This window comes from Danio aesculapii, chromosome 22 (genome assembly GCF_903798145.1).
Source record: "Danio aesculapii chromosome 22, fDanAes4.1, whole genome shotgun sequence".
NCBI lineage: Eukaryota > Metazoa > Chordata > Actinopteri > Cypriniformes > Danionidae > Danio > Danio aesculapii.
In genome coordinates, this window is record NC_079456.1 from 13,496,583 (window position 1) to 13,524,495 (window position 27,913).

At 34.8% G+C, this 27,913-nt stretch overlaps 1 protein-coding gene across 1 annotated transcript; it reads left to right on the plus strand.

Moving 5' to 3' along the window:
* The first annotated feature begins 465 nt into the window (after positions 1 to 465).
* stat1a (signal transducer and activator of transcription 1a) lies at positions 466 to 24,982 on the plus strand. The gene is made up of 25 exons (XM_056447669.1): positions 466 to 644; positions 2,476 to 2,620; positions 5,115 to 5,265; positions 5,387 to 5,482; positions 6,608 to 6,697; positions 6,789 to 6,867; positions 8,570 to 8,661; positions 8,761 to 8,912; positions 11,580 to 11,738; positions 13,355 to 13,447; positions 13,542 to 13,601; positions 13,781 to 13,804; positions 14,258 to 14,345; positions 14,441 to 14,482; positions 15,757 to 15,840; positions 15,930 to 16,028; positions 16,605 to 16,740; positions 18,192 to 18,247; positions 18,340 to 18,431; positions 18,617 to 18,756; positions 18,871 to 19,059; positions 20,365 to 20,440; positions 22,214 to 22,283; positions 22,377 to 22,403; positions 22,950 to 24,982. The coding sequence occupies exons 2-25, from the start codon at positions 2,493 to 2,495 to the stop codon at positions 22,974 to 22,976; spliced, it is 2,250 nt and encodes a 749-aa protein (XP_056303644.1). The 5' UTR covers positions 466 to 644; positions 2,476 to 2,492; the 3' UTR covers positions 22,977 to 24,982.
* The last annotated feature ends 2,931 nt before the right edge of the window (positions 24,983 to 27,913 follow it).

Sequence of the window (27,913 nt, forward strand, 5' to 3'; positions counted from 1 at the left end):
CATCCGCTGCATAAACACATGCTGGATAAGTTAGCAGTTCATTCCGCTGATTAATAAAGGGACTAAGTCATAAAGACAATGAGTGGACATTTTAGAAGAAGAAAACACACCATCTCTGCATCTTTGTAGACGCAAATTGTTTTTGTTTTTTTCATTCAGAACCTTACCTTAAATGGCCGCACGGGTTTTAATAAAAGTGCGTCACTTATGCAGGTATTTTCTTAAACACATCATAAAACAGATCCTAACATGCACTCTTATATCGATTTTTTAACGGTTGATAAAATAAGAATGTTTCTCTGCTGTGCTTCGAAGTTTCAGTTTCTTATAAATCACGTGATCAACGCTACAGCGTCTGGCACAAAATTCCACACTGCGTCATGACAGACGCCCAGTCGCGCTGATTGGCTATGTGTTCGCAACAAACAGCAGTTCGCTCCCTGATTGGCTCAGGCAGCTGTCACTCAAACACGCACGCAAGAGCTCCACACACAGGAGTCGTCGGACATCTACTGGAAAGTCAATAACAAATCGACAAAAACAGAGAACAGGCCTGTTCTTCCGTATTATCTTGCTGCTATATGTGACAAATTAAACATATACCTGCGGATTCTCACTGTACCGTATTTGGATAACATTTGAGGGTGAGTACCTAAATAATAACTTTGATTTCCGCATTCAAGTTGTTTTCTGCTTGATAGATCAACTTACAGGGTGTTTTGCTTATGTTGGATTAATGCGTCATATTGTTATGATAAAAATACATCTAATCCTAATATTTCGCTCGGTATTTAAGCATGTATAATAGAAAAGCAATGGAAAAAGACTAAAATATTGCACATTAGAAAGCCAAACAAGCCATAACATGTGGACGATTTACAAATCAGCATCGTGTTTTCATGAATTGTAATTTTATAATAACAACAATAATAACGTTCAACACAACTATATTGTTATTATTATTATGCATTAAAAATAAAACTTCTTGTAAAGATAAAACGTCTTCATTTTAAAGCACGCCCACCCACATGTTTGTGCAAGCTATGTGAATTGGGACAAAGCAAAGCAAAGTCTCGCATACATATAAACAGTTTGTAATAATAACAACAACAATAATAATAATACATATATAAAAACAATTCAGCCAAAATGGACCCTACCTATAATATGTATTGTTATAGGTATTTAAAATGTATTAAATATTTAATAATAACAATGTCTTTTTTAAATTAATAATAATATAGATATATAAAAATAATTCAGCCAAAATGGACCCTACCTATAATGTTAAATGTCTCAACTGTAGGTATATAAAACGTATAAAATATTTAATAATAACAGATTTTTTCTATTAATAGTAATAATAATAATAATAATACAGATACCTGTATATAAAAACAATTCAGCCAAAATGGACCCTACCTATAATATGTATTGTTATAGGTATTTAAAATGTATTAAATATTTAATAATAACAATGTCTTTTTTAAATTAATAATAATATAGATATATAAAAATAATTCAGCCAAAATGGACCCTACCTATAATGTTAAATGTCTCAACTGTAGGTATATAAAACGTATAAAATATTTAATAATAACAGATTTTTTCTATTAATAGTAATAATAATAATAATAATACAGATACCTGTATATAAAAACAATTCAGCCAAAATGGACCCTACCTATAATGTTTAATGTCTCAATTGTGGGTGTATAAAATATTTAATAACATAATTTTAAAATTATTATTATTAATAATAATACAGACATATAAAAACAATTCAGCCAAAATGGACCCTAGCTATAATGTTTAATATCTAAATTGTAGGTATATGAAATGTATGAAATATTTAATAATGACATATTTTTTTTAATTAATAATATAATATAGACATATAAAAACAATTCAGCCAAAATGGACCCTAGCTATAATGTTTAATGTCTCAATTGTGGGTATATAAAATGTATAATATATATAATAATAACCTATTTTTTTTTAATTAATAATAATAATAATAATAATAATAATTATACAGATATATAAAAACATGGACCTTACCTATAATGTTAAATGTCTCAAGTGTGGTATATAAAATGTATAAAATATTTATTAATAACATAATCTTTAAATAGTAATAATAATATTAATAATAATAAAGATTTACAAGCACTATCGCCATAACAAAAAGCCCTTTGCACTACAAGATTGTTTTTTGTAGCATTTTTAAAGTAAAAATAATCGCATCACAAAATATATTGTTTTATGTATAAAAAATACATTGTATACATATTTGTTGTTTTACTATGCAAATAATATTCTTGCAAAATGTTTCTAAGGTTACAACACAAAGCTCAAAACACCTAAACAGAGATTTTGTACCTTGCTTAGCTTTGTTGACACAAGAAAAAAAGTTGTCTTGTATATGAAGCCAGCAATTCCTAAACACACATGCTTATTGGTTTGAACTCAGAGTCCACACAGTCGCAGCAATGACTCAGTGGCTGGAGCTTCAGCAGCTGGATCCAAAGTTTTTGGAGCAAGTGGACCAGTTGTACGACGACAACTTTCCCATGGCCATCAGACAATATCTCAGCGGCTGGATAGAAAGCCACGACTGGTGATTTTATACCTTCTTTAAACTTTATAACCATGTCAAACCACAATCCATTGCAAGTTTAATAATGCTAAACAACTGCTGTCTAATCTTCTGACACTCAACAAACTCTTTAGAATAAATATTATTAGAAGTGTAAAATTATTTAAGAATTTTTAAAATATGAACAAAAATACTAATAACAAAGGTAATAAAATATCAAATATTACTTTAAATATTGATAATATATTTAATATATATACTATTTATTCTATAATATAAAAATATCACATCATATTTGAAATATAAGTAATTATTTATTAATATAAATGAGAATATTAGGTCAATTAAAAACAATGGTAAGGATTTTAAAGCAATTCATTTTAAAACCTTACAAAAATGAACTGGTTTTATTGCAAAAATTAATTAGTTTTTACCAATTAACCATGATTTTGCTATGCTAATAGTTGTATTAAAAGTTTTTTATGCTAACAAACATGGTTATTACATGCTAATTACATAAATATAAGGAAATATGAAAACGAAATCTACTCATTTTTAGAAATAGTACTTTTATGACAAGGCCTCCATATTAAGCTCACATTCTGTTAGTAAACAAACTCCAGGTGTACTTGCTTTAAATGTGAAGTCTTACAGAAAACCTTCCAGTTTTTTTTTGCACTAGAACCATTTAAACAGCATTGTAGGTCCTCCAGAGCTGCTGGGGGCACCAGAGAGCCACATTTTGTTGCATTACTTATTTAAAACATCAAATATTGGTGCGTTTACTTGACAATGATCTAAAGATTTGGGTTCCAACAACACTGTCAACATGAAGATGACTAAAACTGCCATATTTTCAAATTTCAGGCCAGGTGATGATGTCAGCTGAAGATCCCGTGTACATATACTGCTGTAGTCTGTCATTGTAGTTTTATTTGTTGAGTATTTTCGCCATTTAGTTAACGTGAGAAAATAATTTTCAAAAGTTAGCTATTTCAGGCCCCTAAAATGACTAAATGAAAAAGAAAATGCATAAAACTTTAAGTTTTTAGTTAAAAACTGTGTTGTAAAAATACTCCCTAGAAGTAAACATGAAATAATTACTATTATCACACGTGACGTCGTACTACAGCAGTTAACATTTGAAGTGGATCACCACCTTTTACCTTTCAAAGTTGTGCTAAAAGTACACTGTAAAAAAAACGAATTTTACAGAAAATATCTCTAAATTTTTTACAGTAATTTCACCGTAATTATATTCAAAACTCAGTAAAATTATAAGCAATCTCTCTAAATTAACAGTTTGACTTTCATTTTAGGTACTTTCTTCGACAAATTACTGTCATTTTTATTTACAGGGAAATTGCGGTGTTATTTATACAGTATTTTTACTGTTATTTTAAATTGTATTTAAAACTCAGCAAAAATTACAAACAATATCTGTAAATTAACATCTTGACTGTAATTTATGTAATATATAATTTATGTTTTATACAATAAAATTGCTGTATTATTTACAGTGTTTTTTCCTATTTTTTTTGAAGTACGTTTAAAATGATGAAAAATTTAAGTAATAAATTGTAATTACTTGTGCACCTTGCTATATTAAGGTTTATGACCATGCTACCCATTGTTTAAAAAGTATTGTAATTCTAAAGTTGTGAGAATTTTAATCAGTTGTATCTTGTGTTTTTTCCCCAGAAAGTCTGTAAAATAACAATGTTCTTCTGTAAACAGTTTAATGAAAATATCTGTAGATTTATTTTTGCACTTTATTTCAACAAAGAAAACTACGTTTTTTGTTTGGCAGCCGTAGTTGCCAGTCATTTGACCTTTTTTTATGTGCATAGAACGACACCCATTTTTGTCCTAGGACAGTTATGAAAAACATTTTTAATTCACTTTGAATGTAGACTACTCTGTATAAATGGTTTGTTAATAAATTTACAGTTAAAGTAAAAATTATTAGCCCTTATTATTATTCTTTTTTTATTTTCTAAATGATGTTTAACAGAGCAAGACATTTTTCACAGTATTTCCGGTAATATTTTTTCTTCTGGAGAGAGTCTTATTTGTTTTATTTTGGCTAGAATAAAAGCAGTTTAAAATTTTTAAAAACCATTTTAAGGTCACAATTATCAGCCTCTTTAAGCTATATATTTTTTCATAAGTCTACAGAACAAACCATCGTTATACAATAACTGGCCTAATTACCCTAACCTGCCTAGTTAACCTAATTAACCTAGTTAAGCCTTTAAATGTCACTTTAAGCTGAATACTGGGATCTTGAAAAATATCTAGTCAAATATTATTTACTGTCATCATGACAAAAATAAAATAAATCAGATATTAGAGATGAGTTATTAAAGCTATTATGTTTAGAAATGTGTTGAATCTTCTTTTCAATACACAGAAATCAGGGAAAAATATACAGGGAGGCTTGATTAAAAAAAAAGCAATTGTGTCAAAAATATTGTCGTAATATATTGTCTTAACTCTTCTTCGTTTCCCAAAGGGACCATGTCGCAAACGTGGAGAACGAGTCTCTGGCCACGGTGAGGTTTCATGATCTTTTGACCCAGCTGGATCACCAACACAGCCGCTTCGTGATGGAGAAAGACTTCCTGAACCAACACAACATCCGCAAGTTTAAGAGGAACTTGCAGGTGCCTGTTGACCACATGACACTTTCTGTTAGCCTCAGAGCCACTGATATCATTAGGCAATGAACAGATCAGAAAAACAGCTTGCTAAATGCAAATGACTTATCAAAATCTTGTTTTCCAGAACCTCTTCCAAGACGATCCTGTTTCAATGGCGATGATCATCAGCAGAAACCTTCGCGAGGAAAGAAAGATTATAGCCACTGCGAATATGTCAGTGGTCAGTTGATCTCCAGCACCAACTTTACCACCAAAACCTTCAAGAAAATCTTAACTTATGCTTGGAAAATAGGCCCATTTTACAACACCTTTAGCGTTAAACAGTTGAGTTTGATCATTTGTAAATCCATTCAGCCAATCTCTGCACTGTTAGCTGAGCTTAGCATAGATCATTGAAATGAATTAGACTGTTAGCATCTCGCTCAAAAGTATAGCCATGGTACAATAACAAAGTTCCTTTATTACAGCAGAATGAGATTACAGTTCCTAGCCATATCGACCTAGACAATAGCAACTTTTCATTTCTGTCTGTCTTGGTACACAGAAGAGTCAAGCTTTATATAGGAAATATATATATTAACTCATTTTCTTTTCGGCTTAGTCCCTTTATTAATCTGAGGTTGCCACAGCGGAATGAACCGCCAACTTATCCAGCATGTTTTTACGCAACAGACGCCCTTCCAGCCGCAACCCATCTCTGGGAAACACCCACACACACTCGTACACTACGAACAATTTATCTAACCCAATTCACCTGTACCGCATGTCTTTGGACTGTGGGGGGAAACCGGAGCACCCGGAGGAAACCCACGCGAACGCAGGGAGAACATGCAAAGGGGGGAAACCGGAGCACCCGGAGGAAACCCACGCGAACGCAGAGAGAACATGCAAACTGCACACAGAAACGCCAACTGACACAGCCGAGGCTCGAACCAGTGACCTTCTTGCTGTGAGGCGACAGCACTACCTACTGCGCCACTGCATCACCATATATATTATATATAAATGATTATTTTGAAACGAGATGCTAATGGTCTAATTTAATGATCTATGCTAAGCTAAGCTAAAAGTGCCTGGACGTCAGCTGAATGGATTTAAAATGGTAAAAGTCAACCGATTGTCGGCGCAAACAGCCTAGTGGTTAAGTGCGCTGACATATAAGACCATGGTGCTCATTGTTTTTCCAAAGTGTTCCTTTCACTTCAAAACATTTAAAACTTCACTTTTGTCAAATTCATGTACTCACCATAGTTGTTCCAAAACTGTATGATCCTTTTTTCTCTGTAAAACGCTTGATTCTTTATTATATAGTGACACAAAGAGAGTAATTTGTTTAATATTGCAGACTCCAACACCGAACCCCACACAGGACATGGTTGTGGAGAAAAATCGTGAAATGGACGGAAGGGTGAAAGACATAAAGAACAAAGTGCAGGTAAATATACATGGTGGCTAATGTAATTTAATAATTCGTGTTTATTTATTACGGGCAAGTTGTGTGAATATCGTTTCTGATTTCCCTTCAGGACGCTGAGCAAACCATCAAAAATCTGGAAGATTTGCAAGATGAATATGACTTCAAGAATAAAACTCACCTAAGCAGAGGTAACAACACGCTTTCTTTGAAAACATCCGAATAATTTACTACTCAATAAAAAAAGGTTTATCAGTGGTGAAGCAAGTTTCAAAACTCTGTTGGTGAATATAGCAAACATATTCTAAACCAATTTTTGCAAAATCAGCTTGTAGATATGGTTAATGCGAATAAACTAGTACTTTTCATTTATTAACTTTCCTTCGGCTAGTCCCTTATTAATCAGGGGTCGCAATAGCGGAATACTATTCCGGCATACGTTTTACACAGCGGATGCCGTTCCGCCACAACTAGTGCATTTCCACACCGAGCACCCAGAGGAAACCCACACCAACACAGTGAGAACATGCAAAAATCTCACACAGAAATGCCAACTGGCCCAGTTGGGACTCAAAGCAGCAACCTTCTTGCTGAGAGGCGACAGTGCTAACCACTGAGCCACCATGCCACCCACTAGCACTTTTCTTTTTGGAAAGTACAGAAACTCAAAATTAATTGTAAATATTTGTTGAAGAGCGTTAAATGGGTCTCAACCTTATATCAGAAATAGCGTTGTTGTTTTTTTTAACATAGAACGTTTTTGATTGACGTTTAAAAAAAAAAAAAAAAAAAAAAAAAAAGCTCACTCAGCTTTTGAGAATTTGTCCAACAATGTTAAAATTATTATTTTTTTGCAGTGTAGAAACTCAACATTAATTCAGTTTGCGAAATTATACTGAATTACGATAGTTGATCATTGTGCGTCAAGAAAGAGCTAGCCATCTTTTTTGATTAGTATAGAAATTGAACAGTGCATCATTTGTTAGCAAAATCTGTTGAAAAGTGTTTTAAAAAGTTAGAATTAGCTATTTTCTTCCGACAAGTATACTTCATTCATTCATTCATTTTGTTGTCGGCTTAGTCCCTTTATTAATCTGGGGTCGCCACAGCGGAATGAACCGCCAACTTATCCAGCATATGTTTTACACAGCGTATGCCCTTCCAGCTGCAACCCAGTACTGGGAAACATCCACACACACTTATACACTACGGCCAATTTAGTTTATTCAATTCCCCTATAGCGCATGTTTTTGGACTTTGGGGGAAACCGGCGCACCCGGAGGAAAGCCACACGAACATAGGGAGAACATGCAAACTCACACAGAAATGATAACTGATCCTGCTGGGACTCGAACCAGTGACCATTTTTGCTGTGAAGTGACGGTGCTAACCACTGAGACACATTGTCACCCACCCATTAGTATAGATATTCAATACTGTCCCTAGAAAAATAAAACGATAAAAACCTTGCCTAGACGAGAATCTCAATATTACATACATAATAGGAGAAAATTTGCTGGTCACCTTTGAATGTGACCTTAATGCTGGGTTCACACCAAACGCAGAATTAAGCATTCGCACAAGTAAATGACAGAGTCGATGCAAACGCACAAATAGAGGCAAATTATTGCCTCACAGTGGGAATGGTGCAGTAGGCACGACACGAAGTAGCCACGAGTAGCCGCGAACTCAAGCAAAAAGTTAGCTTGACAGTAAAAACATTCTGTGAGTAAACTAGAGTGAGTGACACGGTATTGTACAATCAGTATTGTCAGTAGGTCAGGTCAGAACTGTTCAATGCTTCCCAACAAGTCTAGAAAGGAATATAATTTTTTATATTTATTCTAAAAATGATGTATTTACGGTTGTTTTGATTGCACATTTGTTCAACAGACGAACTCAATGGCACCATTTCAAAGGAGGACCTGAACCGCGAGAAACTGATGATCCACGGCATGTTTGTGAAACTCAATGAAAAAAGAATAGTGAGAACACCGCCGATGCATTTTCTTTCCTCGTTCCTGTAATGCTAACTGATTAGCAATGTGCAAGAGTTGCATTGAGTGTTGACTGTGTCCACATAGACGGCGATTACTCAGATGTCCGAGGTGTTGAACCTGCTGGAACCGGTGATCTGTGAGCTGATCTCGGTAGAACTGGTCGATTGGAAACGTCGTCAACAGATGGCTTGCATCGGCGGGCTAACTAATGTCTGCCTGGACCAGTTGCAGAACTGGTAACAAATGCAAAGCACAGATTTACTTATATTATGATATAGAGTAGCTATTTCTTTAAACAGTTAGTAGTTTCTAAAACAGTCCAAATGCATGCAGTATAAGTGAATTGAATAAGCTAAGTTGGCCTTAGTGTATGTGTGTGAATGTGAAACAGTATTAATGCTTCACAGTACTGGGTTGCAGCTGGAAGGGCATCTGCTGTGCGAAAAATATGGTGGATAAGTTGGTGGTTCATTCCACTGTGGTGACCCCTGATGTAGAGATCTGCGTGGGACTAAATCTTTAATCTAGCTCCCGCCAGGGTTTAGTCCGAACACGACCGCTTCCGCTTATATTCAGCATTTGTTGTCCCGCTGCCCGCCCCGCCCCGTTTTTATATCCACCGCGACGGTTCACGCTAGCAGGAATACAGAGTCCAGACAGCCTATAACCAGCTGTCTGTATAAACACACATAGACATAGACACACAGCACCAAGCAAGTGACACACAGACAGCATCACGCTCCCTCTCATTCACACACATACATACATGTGCTCGCTCGAGAGTCGGGAGCGAGATTGTTAGACCGCTCGCTCCTGTTCAAATTACATCAGTTACCAACCGCTCCCATGCTTTATTCAGAAATTTCTTCCTGCGCCTCAAGAAATCTGGTCGGGTGCAGACCTCTACCCTGATGAATAAAGGGACTAAGTCGAAGGAAAATGAATAAATGAACATGCGACGTGACTGCATTCCAGCGCCAAAACAATTTGGCTGCCAAAAATGCTTTTATTGTGTGCCGCAGCATTGCGTCGCATGTATTTAGGACATGATTTAAGTCAAAGTTGGTCAAAGTTTAAGGGCCCTATCATACACCCGGCGCAATGCGGCGCGAGGCACGATGCAAATGTTGTTTGCTAGTTTCAGCTCGACGCAAGTGTCGTTTTGACGTTTTGCAGCACGCTATTTGAATAGTAAATGCATTTGCGCTTCTATGTGCACCCATAGGCGTTCTGGTCTTAAAAAGGAGGTGTGTTAAGGCACATTGCTGGCGCGTTGCTTCTTTGAGGAACTAAAATAGACTGCGCAATAGACCAGCTGAAAGCAGGTCTAAAGTCCAGCGCAGAGGGCGTTAGTTGTGCGCCTCGCTTACACACTGCTTAATACACACAGGATGTACAGCAATACGCAAATATCTTTACAAATTAAAAAAAATTAAAGTATTAAAATATTACAAAATGTATTATTTTCTACATAAATATAAAAACCACTGCCTTCATCTCGGGGGGCTTTTTCAATTTATTCATGACAATTTGTTTTGGTATAATGTTATTATTATTAGCAGTGTTATTTATTATATGCATATTTATATTTGTTTTATTAAAAACAAGCTTAGATTTGCCCACCTGTCAGGTTTTAGACCATATGGGGCACAGCATGTGTATTTAAATATAACTCTCAAACTTTTTTTAACCACACTTCGTTATTATTGTTCATTTATTCGTTTGCTGCAAATTAGAACTGAATTTAGAAATAGTTTTGAAACAAATCTTTGACTAACAAACTAAATTAATTATGTAGGCTAACAGATGTCCGTGCGTACAACATCATTTCCTTATGCATGAAAGAGAGAAAAAAAAAGTGAAAGTAAAGGGCGATTGGTGGAGGCTCATTCTCTCATTCTCGCGCTGCAGATGATCTGTTTAACTGTTTTCTTACTAGCGAAGCATTCAGTTTTTCCACTTACAAAGTTGCCATGTAAATAGCAATTGCACCATGGCATGACTCTTAAAGGTAATAGGAGATGAGACTCTGATTGGTTTATTCTCAAAACACACCCATAACTCATTAAGAGAATAAGCAGAACCCTGTTAGACCATGCGCCGCAGCACAAAGCGTATTTTTCCATCCTTCAAATAGCAAAAGTGGATTTGGACACGCTCTTAATGACTTTGCGCCCTGCGCTTTAGACTTTGCACCTAGATTGTTAAAATAGAGCCCTCTAAAATGTTTGCGTTGAGATGACATGACACGAACACAGACCAACAAAAAGAACTCAAATTGTTGTATTATGCCGGGCCAGTAGGTGGCGAGGTAACAATGTCACTTTCAGAAAAAAAAAATCAAAACATTTTTAAACATAGGGTGGTGCAATTTTTAAAAACACATTTTCAAACGTTTTTTGATTCCAGGCCTCAAACATGCTTGGCAAAAAAATAGGCAAAACAAGCAAGAAGTTTAACATATTTAGTTAAAAGCAGTGCGTCAATCACATAATATTACATGATTTTGTTTAATTTTGTTATATTAATAATCCTCTTTACAAGACATGCATACATAGACACCACTGCATGTTATAATAAACAATGTTTGTAGTTTCATGGTTGTCAAATAATGGCATGAGTGGTTTAATATCGACTGTATTTACATATTGTATTGACAATAATAAATATGTTCAAAGAAGGCATATATAGTTGAAGACAAAATCATTAGCCCTCCTGTAAAATTGTACTTCTTTTCTTTAAACAGTACTTGGTAAATATTTGAAAAAGCACATTTCATAGCCATTTTTCGGGCACTATATTTACAAACATTGCTAATATGACTACACCTTATAAGCTCTACTAAATCATGTCACATATTTAAAGCCATATCTCAGAGTTCTCTTTGTTGCGCCGCCTTTTAGGTTTACTTCTCTTGGAGAGTCTCTGCTTCAGAGCAGACAGCAGCTTAAGAAACTTCTGGAGCTCGAGCAGAAGTTGTCATACAGCACAGATCCCATCACCTGCAGCAAAATCTCTCTGGACGAAAGGATCATGTCAAACCTCAAGAATCTCGTCACAAAGTAAGAATCCTTCTCTTGTTATGCCACTGCTGAAAACTCCTGGAGGTTTCACAGATAGTTTATGTTTACAGTCAATGATGCAAATTAGAGTTTTGTGCAAAACTGGAATATCACATAAAACATTTGTTAATACAGCATAGTTTCCATCCAATGAGTCAACGAGAACAAAATTGTCACTTCCTGATAAACTGGCAACAAATATTATAAGCAAAAATGGAATTTGCTGTGGTAAGAGAAGCTATTGTTCTTATATAATAAATTACTTGCACCTCAGAAGATTTAGACAAAACAAAATGAACGTACGGTGGTGTTTTTAAGGTGCGAGAACGCTCTTTTGGAGCGCAGACACTCAAGATTGTTCTGGGATGTAATATTAGACCATTTTGATGATATAGAGTTTGGCTGAGGCATTTGAGCTACATTTCAGATGTTTTGCAATATGGTCGATCCCCTGTTTTGTCCATTCATGCCGTCCCATCATGCATACCACATGATCTGTTAAATAAAATAAGAACATGCTGGAATTTATTCACTAAATGTATTTTTAGCATAGATTATGCTATTTTTTTTCTTATCGTATATAAAGTTTATCCTATTCAGTTGTAGGATTGTCAAAAGTATCAAGTTCAGTACCAATCGGTACTGAAATTTGACAAATGTCCTTCAAAAACATCAGTAATGTTTAAGTACGTGCTCAAAGTGTTAGCTGGAAATGGAAATGTTGTTAATATTTCAGTACCGATAGGTACCATATTCGATACTTTTAAAAAGGAGCATTTTTTAAACGTCAATCAAAAATATCAGTTGTGCTTAAGTATGCGCTTAAATGTTAGCAGGAAATGGATGTTTTTAATATTTGAGTACCGATTGGTACCAAATACAATACTTTTAAAAATGTTTTTTTTTTTAACGTCAATCAAAAACGTCAGCTGTGTTTAAGTATGCGTTTAAATGTTAGCAGGAATTGAATGTTTTTAATATTTGAGTACCGATTTGTACAGAATTTGATATTTTTAAAAACAAAAATTTAAAAAATGTCCATCAAAAACATTAGTGCCATTTAAGTATGCGCTTAAATGTTAGCAGGAAATGGATGTTTTTAATATTTCAGTATTGATTGGTACCGAATTTCATACTTTAAAAACAAATTTTTTAAAACGCCAGTGGTGTTTAAGTACGTGCTTAAATGTCAGCAGGAAATTTAATGTTTATAACATTTCAGTACAGATTGGTACCAAATACGATACTTTAAAACATTTTTTTTTAAACGTCTATCAAAAATATCAGTGGTGTTTAAGTATGCACTTAAATGTTAGCAGGAAATTTATGTTTTTACTATTTGAGTACCGATTAGTACAGAATTTGATATTTTTAAAAAATATCCGTGGTGTTTAAATACAAGCTTAAATATTAGTGGGAAATGGACGATTTGAATATTTCGGTACCGATTGGTACCGGACTCGATGTATTTGACAACCCTACTCAATTGTGCGCATGTTTTTTTAATGGCAATTTTCAAATATTCCTCTTATCTTGCAATTTTAATGTTATATCCAAAATACACATAAAAACAAGTGAATGGAATCATAGCTAGTGAATGATTTGTGTGTTTTCAGCTCTTTGGTAGTGGAGAGACAGCCATGCATGCCGACCCAACTGCAGAGACCTTTAGTGCTGAAGACAGGAGTTCTGTTCACCCTCAAATTACGGTAACTGTAAACACCTGGCAGATTATTCACACTTCTCTGGAAGTGGAGGCCTGTTTCAGATGATGAATGACGAATTGCATTTTCTTGGCTCCAGGCTGCTCGTAAAAATTCAGGAATTTAACCACACTCTTCGGGTGAAGGTGCAATTTGATAAGTGAGTGTTCAACAAAACTTTGATTTGGATTAATTAATGTAGGTTTTTTGCGTACAGGTTTTGTGTACTTAGGTAATGAGTCACTCATGTAAATCAATTTTAGATTTAGCATACATTATGTAATACTGCAAATGTATTATGTATGGTCTTGTGTTAACGTGTCTTTTTATGCCTTGCAGGGATATCGTTGAAAAACGAAAAGGGTATGTACTTCATCCTTTGCTATTTTGTATACCATTAAAGGGGTGGTTATTCTAGAAATTCTGTCATTCACAACAACAACAAAAAAAGTATAAAAGTAGTCCATATTTTTCATTTTAATCACTGTAAAAATAATTAAAGGCATAATTCACCCCCTAAAATTCAGTCATAACTTACTTATCCACAATTTTTTTGTTTCTACTATTGATGTCAATGGCTGATTTTCCCCAAGATTCTTCAGATTATCTTGTGTTTATAAATATATATAAATGTTTAGAACCACTTGAGTGTGTATTTCTAAGTTTTTGGCTGAACTACGCATTTAAACAAAATTACATTAAATACTGACCATAAACAGTGACAGAATTTAGTTTTGCTAATCTTCTCTTTAAAAGCAGTTTATTTTAAACTAGCCCAATTCCACTTCAGCTTACCCACTAATGCTTCTGTTTTAGGTTTCGTATGTTCAACATCTTGGGAACATCCATGAAGGTGATGAACATGGAGGAGTCCAATGGAATGGCAGCAGAATTTCGTCATCTGGTGAGATGAAAAACAAAACATTTTGCTAACTGAACCAACCACAGTTTAGAAAAGTAGTCAAATATAAAAATAACATTATTCTTTTTACTTTACAGCAATTGAGAGAGAGGAAAGTTACTGGAAACAGAACCAGTGAGGTGAGAGTTTGTTCATAGAGTCATAATTCACAGAAAAGTTTCCCCTCTGCTATAGCAAAGAGCGTTGGGAATTGTGACAATGGTCAGGGAATCGTGGCAAAGTGAATTTCATCATAACCATGCAATGCTGCAAATATGCAACAGGGCCTAAAATAAACACTTGGCTAGTGTGGGCAAACCTCACTCCCCCATACCCTCCCTTTTGGACAGGATTCCTATTAGCATACTTGTCTCCCATGTGGAAATGCTGAATCAAATCATGCTTGGACTGGGGCAAGTTGAACCATCAATGTAAACCACAGTTTAAATTGGTGCCATGACCCGGATGGGAAAGAGCTATTAGATGAGTGAGTGCAACAAGGGTGTACAACCTGTGCTGGTAAACCTCACTTACACAGCCCCTCTTTTTGCTGTAACATCCTTGGTAGCATCTCTCATGCAGAAAATGCATGTTTGAGCCATGTTTGATGTGGGGCAAGAAGAACCATTAATGTAAATCAAGGTAAACCAAGGTTTAAATTGGTGCCATGACCCAGGTGGGAGAGAGCTTTTAGGATGATAAGTGTAATGGAGGCCAACTAGTAAGATATGTGCTGGTAAACTTGATTCACCCAGACCCTTGCTTTGCTGTATCATCCTTGATAGCATCTCCCATGTAGGAAATGTATGTCCGGATCATGTTTGATGTGGGGCAAGTAGAACCGCCAATGTAAACCAAGGTTTAAATTGGTGCCGTGACCCTGGTGGGAGAGAGCTTTTAGGTGGATAAGTAATTTAAGGTAAATTAACATGGGCTTTACATCGTCCTCTAGAATCAATCATTAGCGCACCTCATAATCCTACTAGCCAGCCTTCATTACACTTACCCCCTTAAACCCCTCAGTTCTTCCCACTCCAAATAGTACTCAAACCAGTGTTTCAGTGAGATGAACACGCAATATAGGTCACTAAAGACCACAGTCTCTAGCATGAGGCACTTGTGAGCCTCTTGAGAATGGGAGAAAGGCTTACCAGCACAGATCTTACTAGTTGACCTAAAGATTCTCTCCCACCCGGGTCACGGCACCAATTTAAACCATGGTTTACATTGGTGGTTCTACTTGCCCCACATGAAATATGATTCAAACATGCAGTTCCTACATGGGGGATGCTAACAAGGATGATACACTTAAGCTCAACGCCACAGGAAAATACAAGCTCCAAGTGTCCAAAGTGCAACATTTCAATGCAATTTCCGCATATCTGAATGTTATTTTTGGCTCAACTCTTTTCAGGGACCGCTGATCGTCACGGAGGAGCTTCACTCCATCACCTTTGATGCTGAGCTTTGCTGGTCTGGGTTGGTCATCAACTTTGAGGTCAGAAAATTCTAGAAAATAACTAAATTTAAAACAATCACCACCAAATCATAAACATTAGATATGTTATTTTCTCTTTCTTTCTTCAGACCACATCTCTGCCCATAGTCGTGATCTCCAATGTCAGTCAGCTGCCCAGTGGATGGGCGTCCATCATGTGGTACAACATGCTGACCTCTGAACCAAAGGTAAATGCTCTTTCCTCACTATAATAGATGAACAACAACTGAAAGTATAAATATTATATGCAAAAAATTAACCTAAATATTTTAAACGATCAAAATTTTGAGAAATACATATTAAAACACATAAAACTACAATAAAATTTAAATTAAATAGAAAAAAATGAAAGTAAAATGTCAGAAGCGTTCAATTTATTAAAATATTACATGTAATATGTAAATACATACAAAAAAAAACACTGTTGCTTTGACTGATTTAAGATAAGCTAATGCTAAAATTAATGGCAATAATAAAATAACTACAATTTATTTAATTAACTTAAAACTGAATAGAATTAAATAATTAAAACGAATTTACAATAAATCTGACAATTGAAATAAACCAATGAATAGAATTGACAAAAAGCAGACAGCAAAATTTATTTTAAAAATCATCGAATTGAAAATAATCATAAATAAAACTACAAATCTATTTAGTTGTACGTCCTCTTGAATGCTGATGTTCTTGAGATGCTTAAGCAGTACATCTGATCTTACCTCAACACATGGTTTTCCACCGTTTTCTCCTTTTATCCTCTCCAGAACCTGTCGTTTTTCGTGACTCCTCCACCGGCCACATGGGGTCAGCTACAGGAAGTGCTGAGCTGGCAGTTTTCCTCCATCACCAAACGAGGCCTTAATCCTGAACAGTTAAGCATGCTGGGAAATAAACTGCTAGGTGAGAATGATATTAGCTGCATTTCCAGCCCAAATTGTGCATTTCACAAAAAAAAAAAAAAAAAGAAAAAACACAAAATCATAAGCAGATAGCAATTTAGGCTAGTTTTTAGGTGCAGATGGCGTTCTGGGATAGTTTTTAACAGCAGATGACGTGCTAGGCTAGTTTTTAACAGCAGATGGCGCGCTCTAGGCTAGTATTAACAGCCAACGATGTGCTAGACTAGTTTTTAAGAGCAGATGGTGCTCTAGGCTAGTTTTTAACAGCAGACGACGCGCTAGACTAGTTTTTAACAGCAGAGGACACACTAGGCTAGTTTTAAAAAGCAGACAATGTGCCAAACTAGTTTTTAACAGCAGATGGTGCTCTAGGCTAGTTTTTAAATAGCAGATGGTGCTCTAGGCTAGTTTTTAAACAGCAGATGGTGCTCTAGGCTAGTTTTTAACAGCAGACGACAGGCTAGGCTAGTTTTTAACAGCAGACGACACGCTAGGTTAGTTTTTAACAACAGGCAATGCGCTAGGCAAGTTTTTAACAACAGATGGCGCTGTAGGCTAGTTTTTCATAATAGGTTGTGCTTAAGGCTAGTTTTTAACGTCAGACGACATGCTAGACTAGTTTTAAACAGCAGATGGTGCTGTAAGCTAGTTTTTAACACTAGGTTATGCTCCAAGCTAGTTTTTATTAGCAGATAACGTGCTAGGCTAGTTTTTAACAGCAGACAGCAATTTAGGCTAGTTTTTAACAGCAGCCGGTGCTCTAGGTTAGTTTTTTTAACAGTAGATGATGTGCTAGCTAGTCTAATTTTTAACAGCAGACGACGCGTTAGGCTAATTTTTAACAGGAGATGGTGCTGTAGGCTAGTTTTTAACAGCAAATGATGTGCTAGACTAGTTTTTAACAGCAGACAATGCGCTAGGCAAGTTTTTAACAGCAGACGACGCGCTAGGCTAGTTTTTTAACACTAGGTTGTGCTCTAGGCTAGTTTTAAACAGCAGACAATGCACTAGACTAGCTTTTAACAGCAGACGACACGCTAGGCTAGTTTTTAACAGCAGATGGTGCTGTAGGCTAGTTTTTAAACAGTAGATGACGTGCTAGGCTAGTTTAACAGCAGATGGTGCTGTAGGCTAGTTTTTAACACTAGGTTGTGCTCTAGGCTAGTTTTAAACAGCAGACGATGCGCTAGACTAGTTTTTTAACAGCAGGTGACGTACTAGGCTAGTTTTTTTAACAGCAGATGGTGCTGTATGCTTGTTTTTAACAGCAGACGTCGCACTAGGCTAGTTTTTGACAGCAGATGGCAATTTAGGCTAGTTTTTTTGCTTTATGCTACTTTTTAACACTAGGTTGTGCTCTAGGCTAGATTTTAGTTAACAGCAGACGACGCACTAGGCTAGTTTTAAACAGCAGATGACACACCAGGTGTAAATGTGAATTTTGTCCCGCAGGTCCTAAAGCGGCATCGGATCCTGAAGCTCAGATTCCCTGGAACCGATTCTGTAAGGTTTGTATGCATTATTGTTTAATCTCCAGGATTGAATGCAGTGGTTCTTCTGGTTTATAAATAATCTGATTCGAGTCTGGTGTTTGATGTAGTCTGGCAGTGAGAAGAACTTCACTTTCTGGCTGTGGATTGAAGCAGTTCTCGACCTGATAAGGAGACATTTGCTGAGCCTGTGGGATGATGGGTAAGATGTAGGAACCTAATATAAAATAAACCGTATATATATATATATATATATATATATATATATATATATATATATATATATATATATATATATATATATATAGTAAAAATTAAATCATCTTTTTTTTAAAAAGCCAAAAGGACAAGCAGGAACATTACTTTAACCCTGTCTGCCTCACACAGGTGCATCATGGGATTTGTGACCAAAGATCGAACTAAATCTCTGCTCAACAACAAAGCTCCAGGGACGTTTCTGTTGCGCTTCAGTGAAAGCAACCGTGATGGAGCCATTACATTCAGCTGGGTCGAACACGACGCAAATGGTGAGACGTCACTGCCAACAATAACTAAAACCACAATCAAATAAATAAACTTTAAAACAACATTTTGGTATCAGATTTTTTTTTAACCGCAATTTTTTAAATGTGTTTGTTTAGAGGATCCACAGATTCGCTCTGTAGAGCCGTACACAAAGAAGGAGCTCTCCGCTGTTTCACTTCCTGACATCATTCGAAATTACCGTGTAATGGCCGCCGACAACGTTCCAGAAAACCCTCTGCGCTTCCTGTATCCTCAGATTCCCAAAGACGACGCCTTCAAGAAATACTACTCCAAGCCCACAGACAGTAAGAAACGCACACAAAATATCCATTATATATGAATAAATGTAATTAAAGTGCGAAAACTAGCCGAGTCAAGTCTCTGACAAAACTGCGATGTTGACTTCGAAAAATGAGCTCTGAAATTTTTGAAAAGCTTGAAGTTCGAAAGTTTTACTCAGAGAAGTCAGTTAGCATGTTGCTAACATGTTTCGTTAAAAATTTCATTGTTTCCTAAAGGCTTTACCACATGGCCGATATGTTTTAGCATGCTGCTATCATGTTTCCAATGTGTTTTAACAAACAGAAGGTTTTATGTTGCATGCAAGAATTACCATGTAGCAAGAATGTTTTATCACACAGTAAATATGTTTTATTAGCGGGTTTCCTTCCTTGTTTTAGGAACATTTTACCAGAATTAGCATGTTTTACCACATCCAAATAGTTTAATTATAACATGTTGTATATATCTTGTTAGCATGAATTAGCATGTTTTATCACATGTTCAAATTGTTTAATTAGGTCATGTTAATTAGCATGTTTAACATGTTGCTATCATGAAACATCATCTCATCAATGTGTTTTTTAAATAGTCAACATGTTTTATCATGTGGCGTGCATAGATTTCCATGTTTCAAACATGTTTTATCACATGGTCAGTATGTTGTATTAGCTAGTTTCCTAAAAATTAGTATGGTTTAGGCATGGCCAACATGTTTATGCAGTTTGTTAGCTTAAAATAGCATTTGTTTACCAAATGGCTAACATTTTTAACATGTGCGAGTATCTTGTTAGCATAAATTAGCTTGTCAACATTATTCAAGTATGTAGTTATGTGAATTATCATGTTTAAAACAGGTTTTATTGAATGGCTAACATGTTGATAGTCAGGATTAGCATGTTTCAAACATTTATTTTTAATCACATTATTATGCTGCCTAGCCATGGTTATGATTGTTAGCATTCAGATGTTGCGGTCACATGTTTCTAGTTTAAAAGAACATATTTCTAGCTTGTTTACCAAATGGTTAAGAGGTTTTAACATGATTAACATGAATTAGCATGTTTTTATCATGGTTAGAACATTGACATCACAAATTAGCTTGTTCTAAGTTAGTTGCTAGGCTAATGATGGATAGCTAGAGAAGACTTGAATGTAGGTTGACCTTCAGACCTCGATGTAGGGGAAATGATCTGTTAGATTTAATGTTTACAAGTTTTGACAGCCTTAACTGACATCCTTTACATTTTTACTAGATCCAATGGTCTGTTTTTGTTTTTAAATCTAAAATAATAACTTGCTCATTCTTTTATCTCTTTACGTTTATGCAGAGCAAGAACCAATGGACGTTGATAAGAAGTCAAATGAGGGATATCTCAGCACCACTCTCATCTCCATCTCTGAAATGTAAGTCAATTACTACAAAACACGTACAATTTATGTACAATATACTGATTGAATAAAGTGTTCAATGAGATATCTTTCTTTAGCCTTATCGGTATTAGCCAATACTGAATGAAACTTATGATTACTCACACAAAGTCTATATTTATAAAACCTACATTTCCTTTTTAAATTTTTTCAACAAAATACATTTAATTTTGATTTAACATTTAGTTTCACATGTATGTTTATATTTAGCAACCAAAATCAGTCCTGTAAGACCCCATTTTCAAAACAGAACATTTACAGGCACTAGTGGTTCATTTACATATTTTGGGCATAAAAAGGCAAAGTTCGGAAAACTGGTATCAAAGTGGACATTTTTGAATACAAAACCATTAAAGGGGTGGTCCACGGTGTATTTTTAAGGCTTGGTTGTGTGTATAAGATGCAAAGCAATGTATGCTCATGCTTCACTTGTAGAAAATCACATTATTTTCTCGTATATCTTACTTTGATTATAAAACCGCTACTCAGCTAACATAAAAACGACTGTCATATTTCCTAGTTCCTCTGAAAGGCCCGCCTTCAAGACGCTCTGATTGGTCCGCTTACATAATGTGCTGTGATTCCGCTGTGTAAACACTATCAATCAGAGCAGCTGTTAGCAGCATTAGCTGCCTGAATCGGACAGAAATGAAGAGCACACAGCTCACGCCTGCTCTCTAAAATAAAACCTGATAAGTGTCTTTCACATACATTTAGAATAAGAAATGTGTAAGTTATATGAAACGTTCCCATATCTTTTGCAAATTTGTTATTTGAGACGTAGAACACACAGAAAGCGGTCGCATAGAGAGAGCCGCATAGAGAGACACGCATAGAGAGACATGCATAGAGAGACATGCATAGAGAGCATTTCCAATAGTTTACATCCTTGTTTACGTCCTCACTACAACATACCGTTAATGCTAGAAACGGTGCATGTAATGGATCATTTTTAACAAATAAAAATACTTACAGGTTGTGGCTCACAGCTTCGTCTGTTGGAGGAGTTTTAACCAAATCCAGCACTGAACTGGGAGAGATTCTGGAAGCTCTCCTTTGTCAAATGCTAGAGCTATATGTTTGTTATATAATTCTCTGGAACATAATTAAAATTAAACTGTAAGCACTTCTGTCTTTGTGTCGTGTCCTTTAGAAGTCCAAATACAGAAACAGAAGAAGCTCTGTGGAAATAGCAGCGTTTGGATGGCATTTTAGCTTTCTCTGCTTTAACATTACAATGCCTCTGGCCACGCCCCTTCGCTGCGCAGGGTGTGTGCACGAGATAAATGCACGTAACCGGAAGTCCATGTGATCTCACTAGCCTGGATATATGTTTTTGTATTGCCTAAATTCGTTCGCTGTAGGCTTAGCCATGCTAACTCTGTAAAAGCCAATGTCTCCCTTTGCATTGAACTTTGAGCATATTACATTCAGAGATGTTGTCTAGTTAACACAGTTACATTACACATCGACTAAAGTTTAAAATATGATATCATAGTGGACCACTCCTTTAAAGTCTCAGTGAACCAACCAAAAAAAATATATTTGTGAAAGTTTATAGTATTCAAGAGTGCTTGACAACCAAAACAACTATGGTGGATTACATGACTGTTGTGAGCATACACCTAGTGTTTCCTTACACCGTGACATCGCCATCTACTGGACTGGCATACAAATACCTTTTTTTGTTGATTTTCATACATCAGCCATGCAAAAACATTTTTTAAACATTATAATTCTTAAAAATAGGAAACCACAAGAATATAATGAGAACCTCATGCCAATGTCACCTGAGGTCTACGGCGAGCTGGAGCGCATGGTAAGGACATATTAATGTATATATATTTACAAAAAAAGAATGAAATGTAATCGTTCAGTATTAATTTGTTTTATCTATTTCTCTATATTTTAGAATCGATTCGATACTGTACAATTGGAGGTAAGTACTGTTTGAATTTGAATAACTTTTTCTTTTTTAATGATTTCCCAAATGATGTTTAACAGAGCCGGGAAATTTTCACAGTGTGTCTGATAATATTTTTTCTTTTTTCTGATAATAGTTTTATTTTGGCTAGAATAAAAGCAGTTTTGAATTTTTAGAAAAACATTTTAAGGTCAAAATTATTCGCCCCTTTACGCTATATATTTTTTGATTGTCTACAGAACAAACCATAATTATACAATAACTTGCCTAATTACCCTAACCTGCCTAGTTACCCTATTTAAGCCTTTAAATGTCACTTTAAGCTGTATAGAAGTGTCTTGAAAAATATCTAAATAAATATTATGTACTGTCATCATGGCAAAGATAAAATAAATCAGTTATTAGAGATGAGTTATTAAAACTATTTATAAATGTGTTGAAAAAAAATCTTCTCTCCGGTAAATAGAAATTGGGAAAAAAATAAACGGGGGTTAAAAATTCTGACTTCAACTGTATATATAAAATTTCATCAACATGAATTATTTTTGTTTCTTTTCGCAGGCAGCAGACTTGATGACAATTACATAGAAAACGCGAGTGACTCGAATGGTTTCTTTCGCTGTTTTTTTGCAATAATGCAAATGAAAAAGGAAGAATTCTGTTATTCCTCTCCTTTTCATGCTAAAAAAAAACACTGTATTCACCTATCCTCATCTCATTCACTAGCGGAAAAAATCTATAGCGGAAAAAAAACAGCTTGAATTTACCCCACAATAACCTCAGCATTTATTCTAGAAAAGAAAAGCAACATTTTAAGCAGGGAATGTGTGTATGAACGTAGAGCACTTACTTTAAAATAGCACTTCATTTTCTACAATGCCAAGTAATATAAAAGAAAAGAAAAAGAGTGGACAAGAATCTCAAGATTGGATACATTTCAGAAAAACGTTTCTTCTGTATTTTCTATAAAGGAAACGAAACTTATTTTAAGGACTATTACATACTTTTTTAAACAGTTAAGCCATTATTTAATTAATCTTATGTGAAAAATATATTTCTATTTGCACCTTTGACATTTTTGACACAGACCAACAATATGAAAATCCTCACGTTTCCAGGAGCTAATATTGTAAACATTTTATGAATAAATACAACTAAAAGCCAAAAAGCCTACATTTCAGTTAAACCCACCAGCTGCAATAACACAACAAGAAAGAAATGATCTGTGTTCAAAAGCATTTTTTTTCTGATATATAGTATGTCTTGTATGTAATATATTGATCATTTTTACTGTAATATAAAAGAGAAATTAAACATTTATTATGAGTTTAAAGGAAACGCATTTTCAGAAAAAAAATCCAATCCCATTAATGTGAATTACACTGTTAAACTGCAAATCATAATTGCAATTAAAATAGTCCTAAAATAGGCTTTGTTTTCTTTAAGTAAAGAATTTCTGAAGTTCCTTCTTTACGATTTGAGGCAAAAAATAAATAAATAAATAAATAAAATTCCAACATGTGTTTTTGTCAGTTTCACCCAGAACAAAGGAATTTCAGGAAAATTCTGATTTAACATGTAAGCTGTTAGGGGTTTACTCTCCTAAACACCGTTTCTATATATGTCAATCAATTTTACATTTTCCGAATTTGCTGGTGCTTCATTTAGTATTATCTATTTTTTGTACTCTGTAGTTTTATTTTCTCTTCTTGTGCACTGGATTGTGGTGTTGTGTGTAACAGAAATATTCTTCTTATTTAAATTTAACATTTTTCAATTTTGTTTGGAAAAGCCTTAAAAAAAATTGCACCTTAAAATGTTTGTCACCGACCAAAAATATACGAAAACCCCAACAGACACATCTTTCAAGCCACTGTTTTGTAAATATTTTGAACGAATTAAGATAAACGTTTAAAAACGCTATACGAAAACCACTGTTGAAAGTCTTTATTGTTTTTACATTTCGAATGTGGAATATAATTCGAACAAAGGTACGAACAAACATCTACAGCACAACATAACTAAATATTAAAATCAAAGTTCGATTTCACAACATCGCGATACATTCGCAGCAGTAAATAACAAACGCTGCTAAAAATAAAAGTAACAGCTTTCTTCGTAAAAACGAAAAACAATTTACACAAAATTGCTAAAGTGCAACAAGTAAAACCAATTAAGATACGAATAATGACCTACTGTAGTTTTGTTTGTTGTGAATCTTTTGGTCGTTTTTTTTTTCCAAAACAAATTTTTTACAGTTAAAGCACATACAGACACAATAAAAAACGCCATTTACAATACTTCAATAATAGTGTCCCACTAGAAAACAAGCACACACACAATCAGCTTTGGAGGCGTTCTTCAAGTAAACGTGCCTCTTTGTCCATCGTACTGTACAATAAAACAATTTGTGAGCTTATTCGCTTAAAACGTGTGCTTTTAGACATAAAAACAACTACATGACACATGTTTAGACTGCATTTACACCAATGCATTCAGGTGTTGATGCCACAACCTTTCTGATTGTTTGTTCATTTTCAACTTTTAATCTTGTCATTTCTTTATGTGCTGAGAATAAAACTGAAAATCTAAAATTTTCCTGGTTCTTTTTGCACACAATAACAACACACAAAAAAAATGTACACAACATTTGCTTAATTGTGTTTAGGGGTGTAATGGATCACAAATCTCACGGTTTAGATCACATTAAGTTTTTTTAGTCATGGATTGGACCATTTTTCAGATCAGCCAAAAGGGGGGGAAGAGACCGCTTTCCATTTATTACAGAAACAGTACTGCAAGAAACTTTTGGTTTTAACAAACAGAATTTAGAACCTGTAAATTGATTAAAAATAAAATGAAAAAAGAATCAGCTGAATACAAATTAATTATAAAATATTCAATACTGTGAAAAATTCACTGTTACTACTGCTGTTGCTGGTAGCACTAAATGTAGAAATCTGACATTATAATTTGTACAACCCATGTTTATTTTTAGTCTCATTTTCAGCTATCCACTCATAAAAGGTCATGTTTCATTGTTAGATGGGTCATTTTTGAAGAATTATTCAGTGGCATATTTTTGATAGTTGGTTGTTGCCACCTTTTAGTTAAATAATGTTATCGCTGCCTACAACTTTAATTTTTGAGTGTCGTTAAATGCATATGACTGTGATTTTAAACTTAACCACAAACATCAGTGTTTTTATCTAAACTATAAACTGTTATCCAAGTACCTCTGTGTTATTTGACTGTTTGTAATTTGATTAACTCAAAAGACTTAAGACTGAATCTCTTTCTTGATTTTTGTGTTTTTTAAACACAGATTTGAATGCAGCAATTCGAAGGATTAATAAACATGCAAATCACCATCATTTATAATTTATGTAGCGTGGGTGTTGAGATCCCGATCTTTTAATGATTAATCGTGCAGCCTACACTGAATGCATTAATGCAGGCTAAACAAGAAGTGACAGAAAACACCTTTAATAACTTAAGAAAGCCACCACATCCTGAACAACCTACCATGACTTCTTCAGTCATCATTACATTTTACAGGAAAGCCTAAATACTTTCAGACATGTGATTTGAATGATGTGAGAGGCGATCTCTCTGCGGTCGTTACAAATTTAGGATTAATCAACAAGCAAAAAAAAAAAAGTATTAATCAACGGGTCACATGTGTTCCGAACCGTGCGTTGTGATCCATATGAATCACGGATCAAGCATGATCCGTTACAACCCTATTAGTGTTAGACCCTTTATTAACCCTTTATAAGGTGAAGAACTTCATTGATATTGATTACAATGTCTCAAATTCTAAAACTTCAATGGTCCTGTGATAACCCCCAGTGCCACTCCAGGACTTTTCCATTGAGCATTTCAATGAGTGCCCTGTAGGGTTAAGGTGCCAATTACAGGAAATGTGAGTATTACGATAAACAGGCAGATGCAAAACTGGTCCTTCTAGTGCTTAAAGATAATTTCAGTAATATCAAGTTTTTGTTTGGTAACATTAAGTAGATGTGTATTAAATACAGGAATTACTTGTAGTACAATGACAAATGATGTAATTTTGGTATCATTAAGTTCATGCTGTCGAAGTGTTACCAGAATGAAAACATTAGAAATATCATTTTCAGAATATCCCAGAAAATACCTGTATTTAATACCAAAATATTCATCTTAAGAAATGAAAAGGTATTATACTGTAGATCATCAACATATTAAATACAGGAAAGTCTACAGTGAGAGGGCAGTTGTTCTGGTGCTCTAAAGTAATTTCGACAACATTTCAATATATTTGAATTAGTTAAGTAGACGGGTATCAAATAGAGGAATTACACGTAGAACAATATAGAAGTAATCTATTTAAGTTATTAAATTACAAATAACTTACTGTGAGTAACTGGTACAATAAAGAGGCTGGTATGAAACATGTCTTTTTAGGACTTTAGGAATTTCGGGGAAACATTACAATATCTGAAAATAAGAATCAAATTAAGTGTATTTCTGTAGTACAATAATGGGCTGTTTACACGATGTTTTCAGGCAAAAATGCGAAACGTTTTATACATTTTGCCTGTTCGTTTACAAAACAACAGTGTTTTTGGGACTAAAACTGAATACATTTGAAACCGTTTCAAAGTGGAAGGATTTGAAAATGCCGTTGTAGTTGTATCTGTGTAAACACCTGAAAACGAAAGTGAAATTTAAAAGCGATGACATCATGCATGTAAATAGTATGCGTTTAGGGGAATATAGATTAAATTCAAGAGCAAATAAACACACAACAATGGCGGAGTACATAGTAGTTTTGCTGCTCAAGTGTTTCCTTACGCTTCATTTGCAAAAATTTACTTCACGTTACAAACAAAAACAGAGGCCATACACACGCAGCAAATTATAGAAATTGTATACTTCCCTACTATATAGTACGTGGAATGTATGCAGGCTGAGTAGCATGTCCAAATTCATAGTAATAGGCGAGAACTACTCGGATGACCTACAACTGGTGAGATTCTCATTGGATTTACTATCCCATGAGGCTGCGCTAAAGAATTTAAGAATGGGAGTGAAGTGGCACCACTGACGTGGGTAAGTCTTGTGATAATGACAACATGGCAGATGTAGTACTTCTGAAGACCATTCATACTATAAAGAACATCATTTTCTAATGATTGTGAAGTTTAAATTCAAATGTAGTAGTATTTGAGCATTTGCGATTTCCGACACGTAGCATGACATAACACATCGCTATACACATCGTCACTTCCCTACAGGTACTGTTTACTTACAAAGTGCCAAATGCAGCTATTGCATTTATGCAGCTAGTTGTTTTTGTGGATTTGTGTAAATGCGGGACATTTTGAAATTGTTGTCGTATTCGAAAGTTTCCATAAACACTTTTGAAACTAAAGTAAAACTGTTCAATTTTTGACTATTTTGTCATTGAACCTTCGTCAGGAACAAAAGAAATTGTCCTTAAGACTTAACTTATGTAAACCAATTACAAGTCCGTAAGT

Excerpts from the sequence above, each read along its gene's own strand:
- stat1a (XM_056447669.1), top strand. The coding sequence starts at position 2,493 with ATGACTCAGTGGCTGGAGCTTCAGCAGCTGGATCCAAAGTTTTTGGAG. Across the intron at positions 8,913-11,579 it reads CTGGACCAGTTGCAGAACTG|GTTTACTTCTCTTGGAGAGT; the intron begins GTAACAAATGCA and ends GCCGCCTTTTAG. Across the intron at positions 18,248-18,339 it reads CCTGGAACCGATTCTGTAAG|TCTGGCAGTGAGAAGAACTT; the intron begins GTTTGTATGCAT and ends TGTTTGATGTAG.